This window comes from Macrosteles quadrilineatus, unplaced genomic scaffold, assembly GCF_028750875.1.
Source record: "Macrosteles quadrilineatus isolate MER2022 unplaced genomic scaffold, UCM_ALF_1.0 Scaffold_2__2_contigs__length_208266976, whole genome shotgun sequence".
Lineage (NCBI taxonomy): Eukaryota > Metazoa > Arthropoda > Insecta > Hemiptera > Cicadellidae > Macrosteles > Macrosteles quadrilineatus.
The window spans coordinates 71,041,152-71,068,788 of NW_026542595.1; the positions used below are offsets into that span (position 1 = coordinate 71,041,152).

A 27,637-nucleotide genomic window follows, 5' to 3' on the forward strand; every position below is an offset into this window, starting at 1 on the left:
GCAAGAAGTTCAATCAGCTGATCTCGTAGTTGCTTAGCTTCGTTGAGTGTATGAGCTCCACAGATGATGTCATCCACATACGTATTATCCCGTAAAACTTTGGCTGCTGCTGGGAACGACCCTCCTTCGTCGTCAGCAAGTTGATGTAACGTTCTGATGGCATGGAAAGGTGAACTGCTTAGACCGTATGTAACTGTCGTTAATTTGTATGTGGAGATTTCTTGAGTCTTTGGATCACGCCATAAAATTAACTGATACTTCTGGTCGTCAGGATGAACTTGAATGCAACGATACATTTTCCTTATATCGCAACTGAACACATAATTATGCGAACGAAAATTCAACAAAATGTCACAAATGTCAATTTGAAGTTTGTGACCGGTTAAAAGAATATCATTTAGTGAGACACCGGTACTGGTTTTGCAACTACCATCAAAAACTGTACGAAGTTTCGTTGTACTACTGGTTTCTTTCAGTACACCGTGATGAGGCAAATAGTAGTGTAGCTGCGAAAGATCGGAAGGGGATGCTTTGACCATGTGTCCGAGATGTTCATATTCAGTCATAAACTGTGTATACAATTCCTTGAAATTAGAGTTGGATTCAAACTTTCGTTCAATTGAGTGAAGTCTATGTTCAGCAGCAGATTTTGAAGTGCCCAGTGGTTGATGTTGGTCCTTGAAAGGGAGTCGAACCACATATGTTCCATCTGGAGAGCGGGAGTGAGTTGATTTGAAGTGATCTTCAGCGATGCGATCGTCTTCAGAGATAAGATTGCACTGCGGTACCTCTTCTTGTTGCCAAAAGCGAAGTAGAGTATTATGTAGCTCGTCCGTAGTGGATAGTAGAGACGAATGGCATGAGGTGGGAGAAGAATTAGACAAAGTTGGTGCATTGCCCATTAACACAAATCCCAATCGTGTTCCAATAACGAATGGAAGGTTTGAGCCCAATGGGTAGGATTGATGAGTAAGAAGTTCTGGAAACAAAGCACCTCCTATGAGAATGTCAATATTCTGAGGAATATGAAAGGTCGGATCTGCGAGGACAAAAGGTTTTACTAGTTCGTAAACTTCAAAAGAGAGTTGAGTACGCGGCAAAGGAGCGGAAATTCTATCTAGAATATGGAAAGGTTGATTTGAAGCAATTACTTCACTGCCTAGTGTGGATAGTTCCAGGAGTGCATGTCCCTTTGTCGAGGATTGCGATGCAGAGATTCCCACAATTGTGTGAGTAGAGCGGTGACGAGAGACGTTTAATAGCTGTGCTGCCCTCTCTGTCATGAAGTTGAGTTGACTTCCACTGTCGAGCAGACATCGAAAGACATGAGAGATTCCATTAGTAGCGGTAATTTTAATGAGAGCGGTGCCTAGAAGTACCGAAGTTGCAGGCTGAGAAATCGAGAGCGACATTTCTGGTTGAGCAGAAGCGACTACAGAAGGTGTAGCAGTTGAAGGTTTTGAGGGTTTGGCTACAGGAGGAGGCTGCACCGACTTTACAACATTTTCGAAATGTAACAAGGTGTGGTGTTTTTGTTTACATTTAAGACATGTGCCTGTTGAGCGACAATCTTTGAGTGTGTGATTGCCAAGACATGAAATACATTTATTTTGCTCTTTTACAAGTTTGTAACGCTCGTTTGGAGATTTCTTAGCAAAAACCTTACACATGTAGATTTTGTGATCGGTTTGTTGACAGGCAAAGCATGATGGAAATGTCTTTACAGAAGTGGAGTGATCATCTGAGCTTACAAGTGCAGTATAGCGGGTGCTTGGTTTGGAGTAATTTTTACTAGATGTGAGGGCAGGCTTTGAATTAGCCTTGTGACAAAAAGTTGAAGAGTGTAGGTTGGCATCTTCACTGTTTGAGCATTCTTCATTGAGAAATTTAATGATTTCGTCCACAGATGGTAACGAATGAGTTTCACATGATTTGAATGAGCGGTAATGTTCAAGTTTTTGCCGTAAATTTCTATCAAGTCTACGGAGCAAATGAGCTGACAGCAAAGGATTGTCATTTGTAGTGATGTCACTTTCTAAAGCAATAAGTGATTGTGTATGTTCCAGAAAATGATTTAGAAATTCACGTATTGATTTTGTATTTTCAGATGTGGCAATGGGAAGATCCAATATAGCATTTAAATGTAAAGAAGTTAAGCGTCTGTGATTGTGGTATCGATCGCGCAACAAATTGTATGCGATTTCGTAGTTAGATGCACTGATGTTTAAGTTTTTAATTAAATTTAGAGGTTCTTCAGTTAGACAGCTTAGTAGGTATTGAAATTTTGATACTGGAGACAGAGATGTGTTGAGGTGTACAGCGCTATCAAAAAGATTGATGAAATTAATCCACTCGGCTGAGTTTCCCGAGAAGGTTTTCAAGTCAAGTTGCGGTAGGCGAACAGGTTGCATGAAAGCAGTACAGTTGGAACTATTCACCATTTCTTGAGGAGGAGATTGAGGTTCGTCAACAGGGATTAGTGACTCTATAGTACTACAAAGATGGATACATAGTTCACCAACAGTGTTTTCATCATCATTTAGAATAATGCCATCGACTTCTTCGTCAGAACAATGTTCTAAAACGCGCCTGAAATTTAGTTCAAAGTCGTCTCGCTTTTTCCTGATTTCATCTAAATAGTTGTGAAGTGATTTTATTTGCACAGAGGATAGGTTGTTTGCTTTAGCACTTTCATTAATAGAATCTATATTTTCTTGAATTTTTCCAAGCCTAACTTTGAATTGTTTGGTTAGTCTTTTATAAGTACAAACCTTAATCGGGCCTAGGTTAACAGGAGCCATCATTGAACACAAATACAGTCAAAATACACAAGACACAAAAAGTTATTTCACTTCGTTACATAAAACAAAATGAATTAGGCTAGTTCAATTAAACAGTTTGTGGGCCTTAACTCGGAACCATTCAACAAAAAATATAAACACTGAAGGATTGGTACAATGTTTACAAAATGACTATAATGTCACAGAGTCTTTCAGTCATTGGAGTAGGCCTATTAGGCTAATGTGATCGAGAGAGTGAGAGGGATAGAGGTAGAGGAGGAGTACAAAATATGCGTGAACGACAATATTGAGAGTTTATGAGGTAATGTTCGTCTTTAATCTTCACCAAAAGTCCACATAATTAGTTCAATCAATTGGTTAATCAACAATCCGACGCGAACGGACCAAAGATGTAGCGTAATCAAAAGGTTATTGTAGAAATAATAAAGTGGACTGTATATGGGTTATTAATTTAATTTTGACAACAGAAAATATTGGACTTTTGGTATAATTTTTAATTCTGAACTATAGTTATGTTACCACTTCATGACGTTAAGGTCTTGAAAGAAGATCTGGTCGAATGTTGGCTCTAGTTGAGAAGATAATATGTTTCATTAATGTCCAAATGTTCTCACAGTAGGTACACAGAATTTAGAGTGAAATTAAAAAGGGTTTATTTAATGAACACAAAAGGAAAAGGTAAATGAAATAAGTCAAAATAAAAGGAGAGAGAAATGAATTATGTTACACAAAGAAACGATATTACAAGAGAGAAAAGTTGCACTTCTTGAACCAGAATGTTTACCTTGGAATGTTTACATTTTTAAAATTTTATTATTGTATTGTTGTTGACATGTGGGGATTATTTTAATATGCTCATATGGTCAGCTGGCCTTTACTGAACACTTGGTATTGAGTTTATAATTAGTTTTTTTTATAAATATAAAAACAAATAACCTTAGTTTGATTTTTGAAAGTTTTTTACTAAAGCAATACATTTTATTTTTATTTCCAAATTATTTTATTGATTAATTACCAATTTAGCTAGTCAGTAGTCGTAAGATTCTTAAAATCTTCTATTTATATACTGTTGTTAATACAATAACATTTTTCCCAGTCACATCCCTTTTCCAACCGTCCTATTTAACCGATTTTTTACGAAACTGTTCTAAAAAAATTATCTTGAAAAGTCAAATAGATATTGCACTGGAGCCATTTAGTCTCGGAAACAAGTTTGTATCCTAACTACGCAACTTGCGCACGGTCCCCCTAGTTCATTCTTATAATTATTGTTGTCTGTAAAAAGGGATTCCCGTCAATAAATAAATATGAACTCGTTAATTGTATGATATCAGAATATTTTCAAATGCGATGATTTTAACCAAGTCAAATCCGCAGGCTGCCAGGGACTGGAACGATCTCGTGAACGCTTGACAAATGTTGTCACTAAATCAAATCCCTATTAATTACAAACGGCATAACCGCGGCTCACTGTTGGGCTGGGGGGAGGGGAGGGGGTTGTAATCGTGGTTTTCGATCTCGCCAATGTCTCCCTTGGGCGACGTTTCCGCCCTCCCCTAATTGGATACCGCCCAATCCTCCCCAGTTGGGCTTTATGGCCGTTTAACAAAAACTAACCTCTCAATAAAACTTTGCATAGTGTTTTGGCTCCGCGCCCTCTACTGACGCGATGTTCCTTATTGTCGAAACGCTGAACATTTCACAACGATTGTGTCGATTGTGTTGAAAATTTTGACAGTCGAGGTACGTAATTAATGTTTGATTTGATTTTATAATAAGCTGTGTTATTTCATTTTTCTGAGACTTTATGGAAGTATGAAGTATTTATAGTCTGGCAGAAGCTCGAAGGACTCCAGCGGATTAGGCGACCCTCACTCACACACACACACACACACTCACTCACCAGCGGCGGCCCAGTACCTGCCCCTCCCTCCCCCGGCGGCCGGTGATTCCCCACTGGCTTGCGCCAGTAAATAAGATGACAATGCAATTTTTTATTATTTTTCGTTTCAATTGCAATTATTTGTTTTCACAATAAAATTGTGAGTTTATCAAGGTAAAATTCGACTTGATCCCAAGACTTCAATTTTTCAAAAACACTATTTTTATTTCTAGGTTGTATGAAAAGTGTGTTGCATAATATTTAGTTGTGATGAGTAAGCTTTTGATACGCACTAATCAAAGGTCTTTAAAATAAATTCAAGTTCCTTTAAAAACAATCTTTTATTAATCTCCAATACTATGATACGCAATAACGTAGAGGACTTAGAAAAATACAAATGTACAATATATACATACGTAATAAGTTATAATACTCAGTACAACGTAAGAACCAGTTTGAGTTTGATAGATATTTTTAAAGGCTATACTTAAATTCTTAGTCTGGCTTCTGGCTTAGTGGGTAAAAATGGAAAAAATTGGTTTTAATTAAAAACTTTAAAATATGATAAACACGTACTATTAGCCTCAAAATATGACATACAAATAAAACGGTAAAAAATATCAATTTATAAATAACTGACACACACACTTAAAAATAATATTGAAACTAATAATAATAATAACAACAAAGTGAAACCCAGTTTGGCATAACGGGTCTGGTAAATATCGCAAAGCTACAACCTCCACCGTAGGGTCTACAGAGCAAACCCAAACTCTAAAAAGGGATAACTTAATCAAATCTCTATTTAACCATTACGTTTAAAAAAATAAATATTAAGTAGTAAGCCCGTGCGGTCCAATGCGCCGCAAGTAAAAAGGGTTTAACCATCTTAAGTTTTAATACCACATTCTAATATGGTTTTTAGTCTGTAATAGTACTTTAAAAACAGACACAACAATCATTAACCACCTTTTAATTAATGGAAAATTGGTCTATAATGCTACCTAAGACCCCGTCACGTAAAAGAATCCCTTTGTAAATTTGGACACAAACCTACCGTTTATTTTAATGCATCTTTTTATTCTAAGTTTTTTTTAAATTTAAGTTGGTTGCCAATTAGGAAATATTTGACCTACAACATTAACTATACATAGCTATACATAGTACTTATAAAAGCTAACTCACATTGATAAAATATTATGCAAAAACCTATACCCCAGAAATCAAAATAGTGTTTTCAAAGCCTAAAGTCGTGGGATAAAGTCGAATTTTAGCTTGTTAAACTCACAACTTTATTGTCAATTCAAATAATTGCAATTAAAACAAAAAAATGTTAAAAATTTTCATTTTCATATTTGTTATGGCCGCAAGCCAGTGATGAGTCACCTGCCGGGCGGGCGAGGGATGGGGCAGGTATTGAGCAGCCGCTGGTGAGTGCGCGTGCGTGGGCGAAGGGTCGCCTAATCCGCTGGAGTCCTTCGAGCTTCTGCCAGACTTATAATATTTATTACACACCGTAGGACCAGGTTGACAAAACACTGTTTGTTACGATTGTTATTGTTTTGTTAGTCCTACAACTCTCGTGAAGATTCTTCGATTTAACTGAAAAAAAAATATTAAGAAAATTATATTTGAATGTGTGGTTATGGAGATAACCATATCCAATCATGGACCCCTTCGCTTCAAAAACTGGGGTAAAGAATTTTTCTGAAAATGTTAAAAGTCTACAGAGCTATTTTTCCAACTTATCTCAGAAAATTAACGGACATTGTTCTACGACGAATTTACCGATGAGAAATTAAATGTTCCAAACACTTGAAAAATGTGTTTTGATGAGCTATGTGACACAGTCAAACTTTAAGATGACAATCTCAGGAAAATTGTTGTGCGTGTGAATTTATCGTCTGAATCTAAAAACCATTTCTAGTTTCAGACCAGAAAGGTGCACCTGCAAATTATTTGCTCCTCATTAAAATTACGCGAAACAGCCATCTCGTATCTCGTCACACTTCAAACAAACTTCAAGTTGACCATCACACTGATGACATTGTGCGCGTGGATTTGCCGCCAAGCCACAATGGACGCCTGATATCTGGCTGTAATTCCCTGATATCTGTTATCACTCAAAGATGCCGCCTCACATCTCGCCCGCCCTGATAACACAACATGGCCGCTCTGATCCCCTCTTTGTGTAACAGGTGTGTGATGTTGATGTTGACACTCGCGGGCGGAACTTGATAGCATTATCCAACACCCTTCACGCTCCTCGGTCCACTCTCGGTAGACCTATCCAACCATCATAGGCATATCCATAGTATATTGTCGTCCGTCCGTGGCTCAACTCTACTATGTATATTTGAATTTAATTCTGGCTTTAGCTTTCACATGGAAAAGGGGTGATGAATATCTACTAGTAATATTCAAGATTTATGTTTATGTTTCTTTCCGGTTGAAGTTCTTCACCTAACTCCAATAACAGATTTAAGAATTTAAAATCCCAAACCAAGTTATACCTATTATTGGTCGACCCATTTCCCCACATTTAAGTGATAATCTACCAAATAGCAATGACATGTGTTATCAAAGGTTACCTTATCAATGTTGATTAACATTAACACAGATTGTGTAGTGGTTCCTGAGAGTTAAGTTTTTGTTGTACTGATGATAATAATATAAAAATAATGTGTAATCAAGGAACCCTCCTTGATTACACATTATTTTTCCACACATTATTCCTGCCAAAAGAAGTAACTGGACAAGTAAACACCAATAAATAAAATTAGTAGTTCAGCATAAGGTTCATGGTTCATGGTTCACTACAGTTGTTAATCGCCATCAGACAGAATACTGAGCAGGTTGTGTTGTTACAGGCAAGACAAGGACGAAAGACAAGGTACCGAGTGGTGTACACTGATCATCAGCGTCTGGAGCTGGAGAAGGAGTTCCACTACATTCTTTCATCACCATCAGGCCGAATACTGATCAGGTTGTGTTGTTACAGGCAAGACAAGGACGAAAGACAAGGTACCGAGTGGTGTACACTGATCATCAGCGTCTGGAGCTGGAGAAGGAGTTCCACTACATTCGTTCATCACCATCAGGCCGAATACTGATCAGGTTGTGTTGTTACAGGCAAGACAAGGACGAAAGACAAGGTACCGAGTGGTGTACACTGATCATCAGCGTCTGGAGCTGGAGAAGGAGTTCCACTACATTCGTTCATAACCATCAGGCAGAATACTGATCAGGTTGTGTTGTTACAGGCAAGACAAGGTACCGAGTGGTGTACACTGATCATCAGCGTCTGGAGCTGGAGAAGGAGTTCCACTACATTTGTTCATCACCAACAGGCAGAATAGTGATCAGGTTGTGTTGTTACAGGCAAGACGAGGACAAAAGACAATTACTGAGTGGTGTACATGGATCATCAGCGTCTGGAGCTGGAGAAGGAGTTCCACTACAGTCACAGTCGCTACATCACCATCAGGCAGAATACTGATCAGGTTGTGTTGTTACAGGCAAGACGAGGACGAAAGACAAGTATCGAGTGGTATACACTGATCATCAGCGTCTGGAGCTGGAGAAAGAGTTCCACTATAGTCGCTACATCACCATCAGACGGAAGGCGGAACTGGCGACCAACCTGGGACTATCCGAGAGACAGGTAATATATCCGAGAATGTCCACAGTTATACTCACGTTAGTGATTAGATTGCAGGTTTTGTGTCCTAAAGGCTCTGGTTGAAGTTTTACCAACTGGCTTTGTGGTAGAGTTGTGACCCTGGGTATAGATGAAAATTGTGTAAACCATAATCAATTATTTGTGTTATGATAAATAAAATAATTTGACCTCTAACTAACTTTAGACAACTGTACAGCTGTAACTAGTAACTAACTGTAACTGTGTTACAGTATCACTACTACTCGTTGAAAGGTGAAATTGCACCTTTCAGTTGGTTCAATTCAAAGTATAATTTTCTTTAAATGCAGTCGATTGCAAGCCAATTTTGGCCATGTAATGGCCACAATGAGGAATCATATTTAAATATTATTTTTGTTGTTATTGAAAAACTGTATGGCAATATGAAGCTGCCTCAGTGAACAGGTGTGTGAATCGCTGGATGTCTTCCTTTATTATTTCAAATTATTATTATTGTTTGGATTTTGTTAAAATAAATCAATGATTGTCATAAAAAACAGGAAATAAGAGTTACTTAATAGAATCTTTGACAACTGGTATAAGGAGAATGATTGTCATAAAAAACAGGAAATAAGAGTTACTTAATAGAATCTTAATAGAACTGGTATAAGGAGACACGAGGGTACCAATGCAAAAATTGGGCCTTTTAGAGTTCAAAACTTAATTACAAGGTAAAAATAATAATTCAATACCTTTTTCAAAGATCAACACCTACACCTTAAAGACTTGAGTGGTTTACCTACCTCAATCAGGCTGCAATTGTATTAGAAAAGTACCGTAGACAATTTAAAATAAATTTTTCATAAACTGTTTGTCTGTCTCTTGTCTACAATCTGACTCCAACTGAAGGATCAGCTGTTAGATTACAATTCATATTCCGTTATAAATACTACTTTAGAAATAACTAGCTGTACCCACGGGCTTTGCCCTGTTTAACTTCACAAGTGAGCTCGTTCGCATGGCTCAATCACGTCCTGGTTGAAGTTCGTTCGCTACGTTCACTCACCTTTAGGTTGGAGCTCGTTCGCTCCGCTCACTTGCCTTCAGGTTAGCTCGTTCGCTACGCTAACTCGCTTCCAGGTTGAAGTTCGTTCGCTACGCTCACTCACCTTTTGGTTGCAAATTGGCTGTAGTCATAATTTAAAAAAATAATAGTGCTACACCTTGTTGGTAATCCTTGTAACTTTAATGCTGTTGAACATCACAGAACAGAACCAACTTGTTTAATTGAAACAGCTGTTAAGATTCATTAATTCCTTTTAAATATGAAAAATCATAAGGTTAACATGGGAAACTCCAGAGCCTCTGGGGCGGAGCCCGAAAGCCCTATCAGAATAAAAACTACTTAGTTTTCCTATTTAATGCCCAAAGAATCGGTGTACCGAATTTCAGCCTCCTAGGTAAATGGGAAGTGGGAGAATTAGTGATGAGTGAGTGAGTGAGTGAGGGAGTGAGTGAGTGAGTCAGTCAGTGAGGGCTTTGCCTTTTATATATTTAGATTTAAACACAAGGTGGCAAAGCCCCAAGGAAATTCCTTTTTTTGTTACCATTCGCATGTGAGTTAGAAATAAGCTTTAGACATCAATCGTGAAAATTGGTTAACTAGGACAGATAAAAGAGGGATGTACAGAGAAATAAACCCAATATTGCATTAAGTATGGATTCCATTCTCATTTTAAAGGTGTTAGCAGTTTTAAAATGGAAATGGACATAGCTTAGCTACGTTAGCTGTAGATGGGGATGTTTTCTTCAGTATTTATAATTTAATGAGTGAATCCACCATTCAGATATTCATTTATCTTTAATCGTTTCGTCATCATTGTACTTTTTGTAATTTTTACGTAGACAAGTACCGGTATGTAATTGTGAATTTGTCTTCCAGGTCAAAATTTGGTTCCAAAACAGAAGAGCCAAGGAGCGCAAACAGCTGAAGAAGCGAGAAGAGCTCATCCACAAGGAGAAAATGCAGCAACTCGCCATGTTGTAACATGTCTGGTCTCATTCTCATCGCACATGTTGTACCACATCACATCTCGGTGTCTTTGTTCATATTGTAATTTCTATTTAACGTTTTTTATTATTAATTTTAAGCTGTAAATAATCATAGTTTTGTACAAGCTGTGTATTATATGTTTGTAATAATATATTGTTAAAAACTAATTTGTTTTATATTAGCACCTATAGTATTACTAAATTATTGAACAATTTGGTACTGTTTGTCTTTATTAATAATTAAGCCTTTGGAAATATATAAATTTCAGCTACCGGTACAGAGTATAAAGTTAGATTTGTACCAGAATAGATAGTTTTGTTAGAAGAGGTGATGCAGTTTATTTTGTTATTTTACACACTTCATTTACACTATTCAAATTTATTCACAACAAGTCACTAATCTGTTTTTTCTAACATTAACTTGTAAGGATACTAAAATATATAAAAACATATTACTAATTGTAGGCTATTTATTTTAGATAGGTACTTCTGGAAAAATAAGGAAAATCCTTAAGAAGTAAAATTTGTTTAGTTTGAGCTCTAGTTGATCCTAAAGTTTTGTGAAAATTTGAGAGTAATATTTTGTTAGAAGATAAAATAAGTTAATTTGTATAAATTATTTTATAAAGAAGATATTCCTTCAGTTTACAGGCAGGCTCGGGAAGTTAAATTGTTGTCAATTGTATAATTTATTTTTTAACTCTTCACAATTTAGGGTCTAAGGTTTAAGTCATTTGATTTGTATTATTATATATTTTTTGTTTTACATTGACCTTGCATTAACATTCAAATGAAACTTTCAATTCTACCAAACCCAATCTTTAGTAAAATGGGGATTCAGTATTTTATTTTTTATTTTAATACCTTTTAGAAGCTAATCGTGGTTTTATCCATCATCAAAAATAAACTGTATAGAAAAAGAATAAGAAAAAACCATTTTGTTGTTTAAATGTTAATAATTGTTTGTGTTATACAAGTTTTTAGTTATTAAGTAAAATATATTTCAGGTTGTCATGGCATGTTCATTATAATATCATCCATAAGAATTATTGATTTTGAAAACAATACTAGGACACAAGTTTTTTTTTTATTTCAAGTATTCACTTTGAAGTACAATACAGTATGCTCAGTCATTTGCAAATATAAAACATTGCTTTTTAACTTACAATACCATTTCAAATGTTTTGATATTGCTGAAAACAATTATATATAAAGATCCAATTCCTATCCTGCGACTGTTACGACCCTAGTTGCGCAGCTGTAAAAATCTACTGCTTCAATGCAAAGTAAATGCAACCCATTCCTATCGAGCATCTACAGTCGCGCCACTGGAGCGACTAGAGCCGCGCGGCTAAAGTCGTCATGACTCGACTTCTCCGTGAGCAGTCCAGTCGCGCGACTGTAACAGATTTATAGTTTATACATACAGAGTTTGAGGTGTGTACCTTGATAGATGATTCAAAGTTGATGGAACTGGTTCGTCACCACCCATACGTTTTCAACCCCAAGCACCCTCAATACTTGAAGAAGATTTCTCTGAATGAGAATACTCTGAAACCCCTCTTTTCGCCGTACCAAGAACAATGTATTTACTTACTGGTTGTTCATTGTATTTTACCATGCACATTTCCTTTTCCTCCTCTTCTTCAAGTAATATAATCGCTGTGCTTATTCCACGACGGTCAAGAGTGCAATTGCACTAGTCACTATAGTCGTGGGAGTCGCAGGAGTCGCGGCATAGGAATTAAGACAAACGTCCCGAGCCGTACGTACGGCTCTAGACTAGAGTCGTATCAGTCGCCGCATAGGAATTGGACCTTTAGTCTCAAATCTCAATGTGCTAAGGCTTTGATGCTCTGTAGGACAGGCTTCACCAATTAGTGTTCACAATATTAAAATAATAAAACTACAACACGTTACTACCTATTGTTAATTTCTTAAACTGTCAACTGATATTATTTGTAATACTTTTACACATAAGACTTTCATTACATACCACTCAATACAAAATTTGTTGTACTCAATTTGTTTTTTCATTGGAATCCCAAGCCATAAAAAAGTATAAATAATAAAATAATAATGACCACATTACTTAAATCATAACTTTTGCCATACACTTTTAGTGTGCTGTAAAATTGTGCCTTTTTAGAACTCTACTAAATTAATGTTAGTTATTTATTACCATCATGCATGATAGCCTTAAAAGCAGTATATGGTAAATTTACATGATTTATATTGACAATTTAGTGCAATCAATAGATTTTTAATACTAATTTTATCATTATTAGTAGTTTAGATTTTTTTAAATGTAGTTAAACAAATATTAACAAATTATGTTAAAGAGGTAAACATAAAATCTTTATTGCCATAAAAAGTTCTTAAATTGTAAAAAAATTAAAGAAATGCTAATTATGCTTACTTTAGTAATTATGATATTTTATTGTTTTGAACATGTAAAAAAATATAGGTACTCTGGAGCTGCTTTTAAGGTAATATCCCTAAAGGATATTTTATGTATATTGTGTATATATTTTTTGGAACGTTATCCCAGTGTTATTTGTATCAAATATTGTAAAATATAAAGCATTTAAACACTAGGACTACTGAGTTTTATTTTTACCCTTTTGATTTTTGAGGTAGAATCTGCTATTAAAATGTACCTTAACATTGTTTTTCATGTCCTTGCATAAGAAATGAACACAGAACCATGAAAATTCTGTGAAATGTGTTTAAATTATTTGTTATACATGAAGGGTTATTCCATAAAATCAGCTTTTAAAGCAAAATGGATCTTAGTTCTAGGATTCTATCACTTGTGAACTGACAAATTAATGAAAAGTTTTGAGAAATTTTAAACTTAAAAAAGTTTAAATCAAAAACCAATCATGTTTAGGATATTAAATATAAAAATTAAAAAAGTTTACATCTCCTAAATTTATGCTTATTACAGCCCCTACCGTATTTTTTTGTTGTAAATTGTTCAATAGCTTTGTTTGAAGTTTAAATGGGGGTAGCAGAATTTTACCCCCTGAGCAAAAATCACGTAATGAATTGTCTACTTCCAGGAACCAAAGTCTATGTTTAATCTGGTTCTCATATATTAAATATGTGCTGGCAGTGTATCCAATGTCAATGGTACACCTTGTTCACTTAAATGGAATGTCTATTTACAGGTTCGAGGTTCTAAAGTGAATGGTACGTCTTGTTCACGTAGAAAAATTGTTTACTTGAAGTATCCACACTTAATAGTATATTTGGTTCATGTAAATGAATTGTCTACTTACAGTATTTCTAAAATCAATTGTAGGTACGCTTGCTTCATATAAATGAGAAATCTACTTGCAGAATCCAAAGTCATTGGTCCATTTGGTTCACATAAATAAGATGCCATGTTTGCAGTATCCAAAGTCAATGATACGTCGTGGGTTCACGTAAACGAATTGTTTACTCGCAGTATCCAAGTCAATGGTACATCTAGTTCACATAAAATGGAAAGTCTACTTGCCGTATCCAAACTCAATGGTAGGCCTATATTTGGGCAACATAAACGGAATGGCTACAGTATATTTGGATTATTAAAAGTCAGTGGTGCATCAGCCTTATTCTGGCGACCATATTTGGTTATTCATTTTGTAGTAAATTATGCTCAATGATATTAATCCGATTGTTCTTCCCTTTTTCTCTGTACGGTATTTGTAACGTGCTATTTAGAGGATTTGTTGACTAACATGCTACGTTAGTTAGTACATGAAATGACAACCCCAGCAAGATCTTCAAGCAGCACAGCACCAGCCTGCTACTTTGCGACCACCCTCCCGGGAGCAAGGACAGGGAGGGGGTAGGTGGTTTAGTGGGTATACTACGGTGACACCCGTAGGAATCCCACACTCCACCGGCACGTCGGGCGCTCCAGGAGGTGCGCTCAACGTATCGGAAAGTGCTTAACGCATTCCACCTACCAATTAAAAAAATATATAAAAATAACATGCTACGTGAAACCAACCAGTCGGTGTTTTGCGACTCGCAGTTGCATGCACGTCACATGTTTTCTTGTAGCCCCCGGCACGTGCTCCGTAACCATAAAATTCTAGTTAACAATGAAACTCTACTGTGTTTGCGTCCAGCGTGATTTTGAGAATAGCATTTAGTGTGAAGCGCTTGCTATAGCCATCCGACTCGCATGTTGCTAGTCGCAATAAAATGCATGTCGCACGGTGCGAGTCGCACCATAGTGTGTAACCCACCTTGGCTAAGCTGCTTTGTCCTGTAGCATTCATTCGTGTCATAAACAAACCTTCAATAGACGCAATATTGAGTTCCGATTAATGCAAATCTTTTGAAAACATCCTTAGATAAGCCAAACGATGTAGAGTCATTTAACGCCAAAACCTTCGAACCGATGCAGGATTAGTGCAGGATGGTGATGTTGGCACGTACTGTCACGGCCACCTTTAACTACAGGCCGCGGCCTTGTAGAATTGGCAACGTCGCAAGTGGTGTTGTTTGGTGACAGACGTCCCATAAGATAACATGGCAGACAGGTGACATCAGCTCATTAATTCGCACTTTATTGATTTAAATTTAAATGTATGAACACAGAATTGAAAACCGGAACAATATGAATTAAAAATCTATATCTGTTCATATTAAGCAGAGTCAATATTGTCATAATCCAGTAACCAATCTTTCGTAAATACAAAAATACCATTAGCTGCTGATTAGCTGTTTCCAAACAAAACAGTTACAACACCACTTGCGACGTTGCCACTTCGAAGGCCGCGGCGAAAGGTGGCCGTGGTACTGTCCACAAAATTATATACGAACGTGAAGAAGTCTCATCACTTTTGAAAATGCAGCTTTTATGTGTATTAGTTGGATAATTAGTAATTATAAAGGACCCACATTAAACAATTATGTGGTACAAATTGTCCCTATTATTTTAACTAAATTTGTAAAACGTGGCATCGTGCAAGTGCACCCGAAAACCATTTTTTACACATGCCTTTCACGAATTCCAAGGCAGAACCCTGAACCAAGCAGTTGTTGATATTGGACTAAGATAATTCAGTGCTGTGTTGACGTGTTGCAGTGAGCCCGTCCGAACGATACCTATATGGACTGATTTTCGACCCAGGATTTTCAATAGAACGGCTGAGAAAGGAACTAGTCGAAGATAAACAGTTTGGTATCACTGTTATAATAATTTTTGAGTTTTTGTTCGAAATGTTCACATTCTTTGAAATTAACTGGCCAATCTGTAAAAGTTATCCCTACACAATCTTTCGTCTATTTGAGATTGTAGGATAAATTATTTTGAAGCTTTATGTTAATGGTGGGGGTAAATGAAATCGCATTATAATGACTCCGCTCAATTTTGTGGACGCGTTTGCGAACGCCACCTAGTAAGTTGAAATAGTGTGGCTACATGGTAGTTTAGCCAAGCCAACTTTTTAAAAGCAAAAGAAAAGAAGAAGAAGAAAATTGGGAAATAAAATAGTCTGCTCCTCCTGTGCAGCATCAAATCAATCAGCTCAGCCAGCTTCAGCCTTCAGCTAGCTTTCAAGCTTTTCAGCGTTTCAGCTATATGGATGGAGTATTAATGGACTGGTGACTGGTGGTGGCAGCTGTCCCTAGAGAATAAGAGGTTCTGTGCTGCTGATTGTTTACGCGTCTAACTGTAGTTTTTGTTAATAGAAAGTTAAAACTTTTTTTTACCGTAACATATATGAATCAATGTGTTTCACAAGTTTCTAATTTCAGTTTTATGTCATATTTTCTAAAGCTGGGCACTGACGGTTTCATTCTTACGGATGAAATAGGTTAGGTTTTGACGATTTTGCTATTCAGTCTTATTTTATCTTATTCATATATCAATATAACTCTACCAAAACCTTTATCCCCTAAAACATAATTGCCACTACAATGTTAAAAAAATTTGGTACTTCTATGTGTGTTTGTTATAAAAGCTTAAAGGGGTTTCATCATATTTCAAGATGTACAATCTTCACTAGAGTAAAGAATGTTTATCAGGCGAAGGAATCAGTTGGTGGAAAGGCAGAAATAAAGGTAAAAAGACATTGCTTACCCTCTTATGTGCTACATTTTTTTGTAAAAACAAAGCTGGCTGCTCTTTAGTTTACGTCCTACACTCATAGGATCGGTATATAAATTATTCGATATAATTTATCGATTATTTCATTCGATTAGTTACCCCTAGGTTAGGTTAACCTAACTTACCAAACTTGATATAGGCCTACCGAATGAATTAATCGATATCTTCATTCGCAAGAGTGTAGGAGGTGCAGCCATAAAGGCAGTAACTTAGGCCTAGTTTAGTTGAAGAATTTGGGTTGGTAAAACCAGGCAGCCTAGTAGCCTAAATGATATCTATCACCATCCTGTTATCAAACATAAAAGTAGGCCTAACTACGCCGGTATTGATTTGTTGGGTACAGTTTCCTAACTGGGCTATGCTAATATCGATTGAAACTATCAAATTTAAAATATCGATTAATAATTCATATTTTTAACTAAGCCTACATAAGTTATATAGGCCTAAGTTATGAAGTGTAACTGTCATAACCTAACCTAACCAACCAAACTTGCTAATAGGTTCCGGTAATGAAAAAATCGAATGAAGGACTAATTGAATCGATAATTTAAATCGATATTACTATATACATTAGCCCAGTTAAGAAACTGTACCCGATTTGTTAGATACCTACCTATGGTAACCAAATTTAGCCTATCCCAAAACAAGACTTCTAGCCTAGCGGTTCCCAAACTATGGGTCGCAGGAGTAATTTTTGTGGGTCGCGAGAGGAGGACAAACATTAAAAATGTTCTCATTACTGAAACGAGGTACACTCTTATGCCCCACATTTACCATTATGTCATACTTACTAGTTTACTTGATACTTGGAGTCTAAGTCGTTGACCGATGAAATCGGCATGACTGCGTCATATTACTTAAATACTAAAATACTATTTACACAATACTATTTACACTGTGGCAATGGCTAAAAAGTGGCTCGTTACCATTGACTATTAGATACTGAAGTAGACGTCCCATCTATATGGACCAGCTGTAGCCAACTTGTTGAAAAATGAACGTACCGTAGTTGTATGAGCCAGTCACAGAATGCGCTAGTGACAAACTCTTTTTCTACCATATTGTTTGTTGCTGGCCAAGTTGATGGGTCATAACAGTTGCTATAGCTCACAATAAGTCATTCCATTAGTTTGAATTATTGGAAAAAATACTGTGTATTCGACATCAAGTCATTTCAGTAATTTAGATCAGCACAATCTGTTAGTGGCTCACATCAACTAGGCTACAACGATTTTGGTAAAAAAAAAACTGGCTAGAAATTTAAAATGGTGATGGGATGTCTACCTGAATAGTCAAAGGATACATTATACCTTAACTACCAGCTGATTATAAAATGAAACTGTTCTAAGCTAACTTAACCTAACCAAACATGCTTTAACTTACCTATGTGAGTACGGTAAATGTAAACTAAAGTGAAGCCCTGAAACGGTCTGGTGAGCACCAGAATAGACCAAGCGGGGGAGCATGGGGCATGGCTGTAATTTAGAAGTTCACAGTTTAACATGGTTAATGTGTCTTTTTAGTTTAAAAGTAGGATTTTTAAACACTAATTGTTTGGGAGATTATTGCTCCCAGTTTTTGTGTGCAGGCTAGATTTGAAATTGAGGCTTTTTGGGGGGTGAATAATGCTCTGATATTGTGATCATGGAAGATGTCCTCAAAGTTTTTGTGACCTTTAATTTAAAATATTGCCGCAATAAATATAGGACTAACGAAGCCCATACGTATTTGAACTAATCATGAAACGTGGGGATGATCATGATGTTACCGCGAACAAGGGAGATGATTATTAAGTGACCATGATCGATGGAGATTATCTATCACGTTAGTGCCACGATTACGGAATAAAAGTTTAGTTGAATGGTTTTGTGATAAATCCAATCAGTTTTAAAAATCAAGTAAAAGCATATTTTTGAGAAAGGGTAACCTACCTAATTAAATACAAGTAGGATATGTGTGGAAAATGCCCAACACACACGGTTAGTTGTCAGCATTCAATCCGCGTAAAGTTTCATGAAGGTCTAAATAGTAGGACTAAACTTCTAAATAGTTAAAGTTTTTTAAACATTAGTGTTTTGGACCAGTTGTTGTAACTTACAATATCTTCCTCACAATTTTCATTTAAGCCTAATTGTGTGTTTCTCAGTGTAAATTATTATATTAATAAATTTATAATAATAAATAATCATAGCCTATTATTATTATTTAACAGGAGGGTCTGAAAACAAATTCAAAGATGGTAGTGGGCCGTCAAACCGAAAAGTTTGGGAACCAGCCTATAAAAAACCATGATGAAGTCGGATATCAAAACTTAACCCATGGGAATAGTGTAAAAACTTAATAGGGTTTAACATACGTCTACCCATTTCATTGAATGGGTACACTTTATAATGAGTGAAATATCAACCTTACCAACAGGCAAAACTATTGTAATGTAAGGTATAATAACAATACTTTGCTTACTTCATCTAGAGTTCCTTTAGATAACATTACAGACAGTTAAGGTAGGTCCACACATGCGGCATTTGCCAAATACCGAACACTACTCGCCAAATCACAACTAGTGTGGATGGGAGTTTGTGAATTCATCGTTTGCTGAATGTTATTGCTTGTCATTTCCTGATCCTTGTGCATGAGTACCGGTATTTTGGTAAAGGTGAATCTTTGCTCCGCTTTTTTCTTGTGTCTGCTAATAAAATTTCTAGTTGTTTTCAGCGGATTTCATCCAATAGGACTTAGCTATTACCGTAGGTGACATACCATAGGTAAGACCATAACAAAGGTAAGAATCAGACCTGGGACCAATTGACCAAATGATTTGGAGGCCCCAGAGGACAAAATAGATATTTGTTAAAATTTTTCCAGGTAGCCCACTGTCGCCTTAATCTAGGCTTTCCCAGGTAGGTCTGTGAACGCAACCACTCGAGGAATTTTGGTATGAATTACATGAAATTGCATTAGGCCTGTATATTTGTGTAAACTATTTAAAGATAAAATAAAACTAACATTACATAAACCCTGTGTTAATACCAATTCCAAAAACAAAAACAATTTGAAATTACAGACACATTTTAAGTCAGCAAATTTGTTTCAGGGCTGGGTGAAGGCTATTAGAAAATTTAAAGAATACACCTTTGTAGATATTGACGATGGTTCTTGGCCTAAAAGTCTACAAATAACGGTTCCTAAAGATAGTGTTCCTGAAGGCTTAACATATGGATCCTCTATTAAAGTAAACGGTCAGTTAAACATAAATCCTAACAAACAATTGGAGCTGATACCAGACAAAATTGAAGTGATTGGACCATGTGTGGTTATGGACGGTTATCCGTTTGCTCCAAGGAAATCTTATCAACCTGAATATGTGCGTCAATTTATTCATTTAAGGCCTCGAACACGTACATTCAGCTCCCTCCTCCGAGTGAGGCATCATACTGCTAGAGCTTTAGATCAGTATTTTGATGACTTAAGCTTCATCAAGATCGACGTCCCTGTTCTCACTTCCAATGATTGTGAGGGAGCTGGTGAAGTGTTCTCAGTCACACCGGACAGTAAGCAGTTGTTGAAAGAAATGGCTCCACCTGTAGTCGTATCACCTGAAGAAGTATTTTTCAATGGTAAAACCTTCTTGACTGTTTCCGGTCAGTTACATTTAGAAGTCGCTGCTCGGTGAGTATAAAAGTTAGTTTCCATAATTTGGAGTTTTTACTACAAATAACAGTTATTTTTGGCAAAAAAAATATAAATATTAATAGCAGTTAAATTTTAAACGAGAAATATTAACTATATGATTTGTTTTCAAATATCACCTCACCAATAAAAGATACAGTACGTAGTTCAAAATTGGCTGTTCTGTACTGATAATTTTTATTGCAGTAAACCTTAAGATTCAGTGGGCCGCAGTAGGGTTACGGTGGTTGTAAATTTATGCTTTCATCATTGCTCTAGACTAAGGATGAGTAGGATATATGGCGGCGTGATGTGACGTCATCGGCTATGACTAAAGCAATGGAACTGTTAACTATTAGCCTAGTTAATTTTATAGTAGAACATCAATAATCCAGATTAATTGGGACTGGACTTAATCCGGATTATCAAAACTATCTTAAAAACAAACAACTTTAAAATATGTTTATAATTTCTATCATAGATCCTACAGGAAAGGGTAGGATGTATCCCTGTAAAAGAGAGATACATTAAGAGGGTTCCACCCCCCGGCTGCTTACCGCGTAATCATAGATCTACAAATAATCTCGTGGCAGGTGTTTATCGAGTTGAATTAAGCTGTAAAATATTCAGAAAGGGTTTTTTTAAGTATTACAAAATCATTTTTGAAAATACTTAAATTAGTCTTTATCACATGTAATTTTAACTTCTTAATTATAGTAACAAATTAATATTCCTCCATTCATTGCAAGCTCTGATTTGTTAAGAGCTCAAAAAGTACACAATCATTGGAAACAAACTAGTGCTAGTAGAATGTTGAGAGCTTGTATAATAGAGGCATGTTCAATCCCAAACTATATTTCAATTCATATAATCCGCCATCTTGGATTGAAATTCAGGCTGACGGGTAGAACCCTCTTAACATTTTTTGTTCAATCACTGTATAGTATTTATTTAATTTATAGCAACACTAGCAGAGTACCCGTCCTTCGTACGGGGTTGGCATATAAGTTTAAATTGCTTATTGCAGTTATACTCAAGCTTTGAGTTTGCAATGGGGGAGGACAAAGTTTGATAAAATTTGCTTCTTTAAATTGACGGTATACTATGGTATTACACAACTACCATAGCCATAATGTTCTACCTCTTCACCTAAACGATAAAGAAAAATAAAGTATTACAAATTTAAAAAATCACAAATTATTCATGACATTAAAAACATAAACATAACTGTAAACAATCCTACTTTGACAGTTCTCATTGCGTATCACAGTTGTTTGTTGCTGCTTATAGTTCAAATTAGCTGTTTACATATATGCAGAAAGAAATATAGTGCTGCACCCTGTTGGTAAATCTTATAACTTTTTAACGCTTTTGTATATCATAGAACCAACTTTTTTTAGTTGAAACAGCTGACTAAATTCTTTAATTCCCTTTAAATATGAATACTCATAAGGTTAACATGGGGAAATACAGAACCACTGGGGCGGAGCCCGAAGGGATTTTTGAGATGAGAATATGCCTATATGTTAATCGGGAATGTGAGCTATCATCATGCCAAATTTCAGCCTAATCCATCCAGTGGTTTATGCGTGATTGACCTTCAAACAAACAAACAAACAAACAAACACACAAACTTTCACATTTATAATATTAGTAAGATGTGTACCGTGAATAGTAAAACATAAACACTACATATATGGGCTTTTAAAAATGTGTGATTGGCATTTGAACTGTGGCAGTGGTTTGCTTTTTTGAGCTAAGGCCCTAAATGGTTTTAAAAGACGGTTTATTTCTTACTAGAGAAAAATCCTGATTATTGACGGTCTAGATTTTTTACGTCCAAACTACCGACGCTTTACTGTAATAAAACTACTAGAGTTTGTTAAGTTTGCCATCAGTGTATATAGTTATTTGAAAATTAGATATTATATTTTTGCCAGACATTTCAAAATAATATTTTGAAGTTAAAAGATTTAATTAGTTGTCCATATTTTACTAATTGGTTGATTTTTCAGGGCTATAGGAAATGTATACTGCTGCGGCCCAACTTTCAGAGCTGAAAACTCCAAATCTCGTTTGCATTTAGCTGAGTTCTACATGGCTGAAGCAGAAATTGCATTTGCTGATGATTTAAAGGAAATATTAATTGTCATGGAAGGTCTAGTCAAACACATATGTCAATATCTGATGGAAAATGCTGCTGAAGACTTGGCGTTATATTCAAAGATGCAGCAAACAGAAGGAATCTTAAATGTAGAACAGATTCTCAAATCCCCTTTCGCTGTAGATACGTATGATAATGTTTATAGGATTTTGGAAAGTCGTAGTGATCAATTTAGTCAGCCATTAGTCAAAGGCCAACCTTTGAGTAAAGAACATGAACTTTTTCTAGTCAAACACAATGAAAACACTCCTATATTTGTGGTGGAATGGCCAGCTGAAACCAAGCCATTCTATATGAAAGCTGTTGATGATAGTTCTAAGAAGGTAAGTTATTATAACTTATTAAACATTCATAGTTTTTATTTCAATATCTAATACATGCAAATGCCAATATGGCTGAACAAATATTTAAAAAAATCATTTAGCCAATGAAATAATGGCAAATTTCATCTTGTGTATTGCCTTCCGGATTACTTCATGAATTATATACAAGAGGTTAAGTTACCTTGATTCTGTCCAAGTAATCCTTAAGTCATTAGTGCGACCGGTTTCGATGTCTATGGCATCATTGTCAAGCTGAACGTAAAAATCGCTCCTAGGAGGTCGTCATGAGTCTTGAAACACACGTAACACATAACACGTACATGAACAAAAAACGATAAAATGCATGGCCACACAACTAATTTACAACACAGCGGCGGGTACAGGGTGTAGGTCTAGACTGACGCCGTGTCTTCCTCTCCCCACCTTCCCCCTCGAGTTATCAGCTGTTGATAATATTTCGTCGATGTTTAAAGCTGTCTCATAAATTATATTGGGATTCAAATGAGGATTTATCATTTAAAATGTGTTGGGGGTGTTTTTTTCCGGCCTTGTAAATTTCGTTGAGGAACTATTGAGGAATACGAAATTTACAAGGCCGGAAAAAAACACCCCCAACACATCCTAAATGATAAATCCTCATTTGAATCCAATATAATTTATGAGACAGCTTTAAACATCGACGAAATATTATCAACAGCTGATAACTCGAGGGGGAAGGTGGGGAGAGGAAGACACGGCGTCAGTCTAGACCTACACCCTGTACCCGCCGCCGTGTTGTAAATTAGTTGTGTGGCCATGCATTTTATCGTTTTTTGTTCATGTACGTGTTATGTGTTACCTGTTACATGTGTTTCAAGACTCATGACGACCTCCTAGGAGCGATTTTTACGTTCAGCTTGACAATGATGCCATAGACATCGAAACCGGTCGCACTAATGACGACTTAAGGATTACTTGGACAGAATCAAGGTAACTTAACCTCTTGTATATAATGGCAAATTGTATAAACAAGTTTAACTTTACACTTCCACTTTATCCCTATTGCCTATCAAAGATGTTTGTCTGTGTAGTATTTTAAATGTTTGATATTTATGAGGTAGTTTATAGGGCAATAGTGCAGTACCAAAATTGCATTTGACATTCATGCAGTGTTTTAAAATAAAGTCGTGGACTTTTGCTACTTTAACTTGTAAAGTAAAATAACCAAGCATTGTTTTATTGATGTACTGTTTTCTTATTGAATAGCAGCATACAGTAGGTAGGGTAATTCTGTTCATTATGATAATATGACTGGGAACACTTAACTGTAGACTTTGATTTAAAAAACACAAGAAATGTCAACTGATATAATTTTTCTGAGTAATGAAATCTTTGACAAACAGTTAAACAAGTTTGCTACCGATCGCTGCCTATATGCGACACTGCGGTCATTGCCACGGACTGGGGTACAGAATACATTTTAATATTACACATTGACCGGGTATTAATTGGTTAACAGTAAACGCAGACCACGGGCCATTGATGCAGCAAAGTAAAAAACAGTTTTGCCAACTAACTATCACATGACATCACTAATCCATATCCACAGATAAGTGACACACATGTGCGACAGACTTCCCTGTAGACCCCTGCCGAGAATTCATGGCCTTAAATAGAACGATACGTTAATGAAAGTTTTTTAATAACATTGGAACACAGATGCAAATATGCGACGTCAGTCTATTTTAATGTAGCCTATGAGTAGAAACTAGCCGTTGCATATTTGCGTCAGTATTCCAATGCTATTAAAAGCTTTTATCTTTGTATCGGGTCTATTTTAAGGCCATGAATTCGTAGTCTATGAGTAGAAACTGGCCGTTGCATATTTGCGTCAGTATTCCAATGCTATTAAGGAACGCGGCAGCGTTCCGCCCCGCCAAGTCTCCCAGCGGTACACAGCTGCTGCAGTGTATATATACATGACGTGAAAAAGTGGCTTTTTTACTCGTCTATAGCTCTGAAGAAACAAAAGCTATTAAAATAATTATTCATCTACTGGATAGGGGCACTCATTCTCAACAAAATAAAAAAAAGAATTTCAAAAAACAGTTGTGTTTGAGCCAGAAAAAATAGTTTGAAATTTCACAAATTTTCCGTGTTCTCCTTCTTCTCTTTGAATGTTGACGGACCTACAGCCCAAACCACTGGCTCAATTTTAATGTTTTTTATGTTGTTTGAAAGCCCTTAACGTGTAGATGTGCCTTTTGAGGGTCTCAAGTCGGTGCGTTGGCCCATAAACCCTTGGCAAGCCCTCAAAGTACGATTTTGGCCCATTTAAATAACATGGGATTAAAATAAAAACAAAAGAAGGACCAGCTGCGATTAAATCTCATTTAATTTAAATGTTAGAGAAATTCATAGGAACAGCTGAAAATGATTTTAAAACTTTTATAGAGTATTTTTTGCAGGTATACCGAATGATTTGAACTACTTACTATATAAAATTACTTAAAGCAGTGATATTCCCCGATACTTTCCGTTGAAAAAATGCAGTGTACCGATGGTACACTGGTACAACAGCTCGTCATTTTTAACAGTTTAATACTACTACTTATTAAAACATATGAAAACTAGGAACTTGAAACTTAGTACTAGTACTAAGGTTTGTTTTATGTTTTGATACACTAAAACAAATAAAACGATCGGGAAAATCACTCTACGTATGTTAAACAAGCAATTAAAAAGTGATATGTAAATTTAGGATAGATGAGTTTTTCAATATTTGTTTTTTTTATGCTGTTTCTAACAAACTTAATCCGTTTGATTACATTTTTACTTCTCTAATAAGGGCTCAATTTACACTAGTCTTTAGATGTACGGGTTTAATTATCAGAACACTTATGTAACACCGACGCATTTCATGTTGTTCAAGATGACCATTGATGAAATTTGAAACTGAGTTTAAGCCCAGGGGGTTTGTTAAATAGTAATTTTGATACGTGTGTCAAAAAGTTTTCAATCGGTTTAAAGCAGATAAGACCAAAAATGTAGAATTTAGTTATACACAAACAATATTATTGAATTTAAATGAAATGTAGTTGTGCCGTGGTCTATATATCAGAGAAAGGAGGATTTTTATTTTAACTGTTAATTTTCTACAAAAATAAATAAAATCTAACAAAAAACCACTAAGTGGTAACACTTTCCCCGCCAAGTCAGCAATCCAAAAAAAGATAATAAATCATTACTTTTTTCCGCCAAGAAAAACAATGTAATGTATGTAAGTTTGGCAACTTGGCGGCAGACTTTTGCTCGATCACTTTAAAAAATACCATAAAACTAGTTTCATTGAGCAAGTATCTCTCCCATTAGTACATTGCTAGGTGAGAGCTTATTTTACAAAATAAGACCTTATTTGTGCCACATTTCATAAATTCGTCATAGTGATGGTTTTATATTTACTGATTACCTCGAAATTATTATACTTAGTTGGACTAATTAATTAGAGAAGTTGATTTGTGAAATTATCCACGAACGTAACTTCAATGAAAAAACCAAGCAAAAGTCTGCCGCCAAGTTGCCAAACTTACATACATTACGTTGTTTTTCTTGGCGGAAAAAAGTAATGATTTATTATCTTTTTTTGGATTGCTGACTTGGCGGGGAAAGTGTTACCACTTAGTGGTTTTTTGTTAGATTAAAAGCTTTTATCTTTGTATCGGGTCTATTTTAAGGCCCTGAATTCTCTGCAGTGGTCTACAGAGCAGTATTTCGCACATATGCGTCCCTTGGTCTGTGGGTATGATGATAAGTGATGTCATATGATAGTTGGCAAAATTGTTATTTTCTTTGCTGCATCACTGGCCCGTGGTCTTTCTGTACTGTTAACCAAGTGACACCTGGTCTATGTGTAATATAATTATAGGTTGTCTAATAATTTCATACTGAAATCATGTTTATACAACATTAGACGAGGCAAAACATGTTCACTAAATAAAAACTACTTTGATTGGTCAAAATCCTTGGTACCTTATTGGCAATATTTTCAGGTTCACGCAGTAGACTTGCTGTGTAATAATGTTGGGGAACTTTGTGGTGGCAGCTTGAGAGAAGACGAATATAACATTTTGGAGGCAAAACTTAAAGCTCATAATCTGGAAGAAAAACTAGCCTGGTATTTAGAATTGAGAAAATTTGGAAATGTACCCACAGGGGGTTTTGGAATGGGATTTGACCGGCTTCTCCAAGTAATTCTTGGTATCCCAAACATTAAAGATGCAATCCCGTTTCCCCGATGGCCTCACAACTGCAAACTCTAGTTCCACAACCTTAACCTTTCCATCCAAGCTCAGACAATAAAATAATGAGAATTGTGTTCTTATTTAGATAATTTCACAATCACTGGGTGGAAAAGACACATAATCAATTAGTATAGTAGTAAAATATACTTTTGTCTACTTAAACCTGTGTTTCACTTTCCACCATTCCCCCGAGTGAATGTGAAATTATTGAGAGTTTACCTTTTAAGTAAAACGAGAGGTCGTCCAGTGGTCGAAACTCGACCAAAAATGTCCAATGTACTGTACTCACTTATCTATTTTTACCCCACACTGTAAATAAAACATGTGATTGGAGTTTCTTCCATTTGTTTTGATTTTCTGTTTATATTTCGTTGTTATTTCGTCACCATGGCAACGCATAAGATCCATGTTAATTTTTTTCAAATTTTTAAACTCATTTTTCGTGCTTATCTTTGAGCCTATTTAAATTTATAAAGGGATTCTGCACACCTAGAGGAAAATAGCTTTCTAACGGTATGCGTAGATTTCACCTACGATGCACACGAGCTGAGAAAAAAGGTTTTAAAGAAACATGCTCGCCTATTAATATATAGATAGAAGATGCCTGGAAATAATTTCACCATGGTATTTTACACTCTTCACTGTAATATGCACTCGAATTGCAACTTACACAAACTTACGGGTGTTTAAAGTAAGCACGAATGACTGTCTGTT

General features: G+C 35.9%; 2 protein-coding genes across 3 annotated transcripts in view; both read left to right on the plus strand.

Annotated features, from left to right (window-relative positions):
• LOC128986933 (homeobox protein CDX-1-like) overlaps positions 1-12,679 on the plus strand; it is a 66,851-nt gene extending 54,172 nt beyond the window's left edge. For both annotated transcript variants that reach the window (XM_054407549.1, XM_054407550.1), the window contains 2 exons: positions 8,202-8,347; positions 10,266-12,679. In XM_054407549.1, the coding sequence (XP_054263524.1) occupies positions 8,202-8,347; positions 10,266-10,370 (251 nt within the window). In that variant the 3' untranslated portion in view covers positions 10,371-12,679. The remainder of the gene's footprint in view (positions 1-8,201; positions 8,348-10,265) is intronic.
• Positions 12,680-15,932: 3,253 nt separating this feature from the next.
• LOC128986931 (probable asparagine--tRNA ligase, mitochondrial) lies at positions 15,933-27,085 on the plus strand. Its single transcript, XM_054407547.1, has 4 exons — positions 15,933-16,441; positions 19,582-20,156; positions 22,172-22,643; positions 26,672-27,085. The coding sequence occupies exons 1-4, from the start codon at positions 16,298-16,300 to the stop codon at positions 26,939-26,941; spliced, it is 1,461 nt and encodes a 486-aa protein (XP_054263522.1). The 5' UTR covers positions 15,933-16,297; the 3' UTR covers positions 26,942-27,085.
• The last annotated feature ends 552 nt before the right edge of the window (positions 27,086-27,637 follow it).

Excerpts from the sequence above, each read along its gene's own strand:
- LOC128986931 (XM_054407547.1), top strand. The coding sequence starts at position 16,298 with ATGTTAAAAAAATTTGGTACTTCTATGTGTGTTTGTTATAAAAGCTTA. Across the intron at positions 20,157-22,171 it reads CATTTAGAAGTCGCTGCTCG|GGCTATAGGAAATGTATACT; the intron begins GTGAGTATAAAA and ends TTGATTTTTCAG. Across the intron at positions 22,644-26,671 it reads TTGATGATAGTTCTAAGAAG|GTTCACGCAGTAGACTTGCT; the intron begins GTAAGTTATTAT and ends CAATATTTTCAG.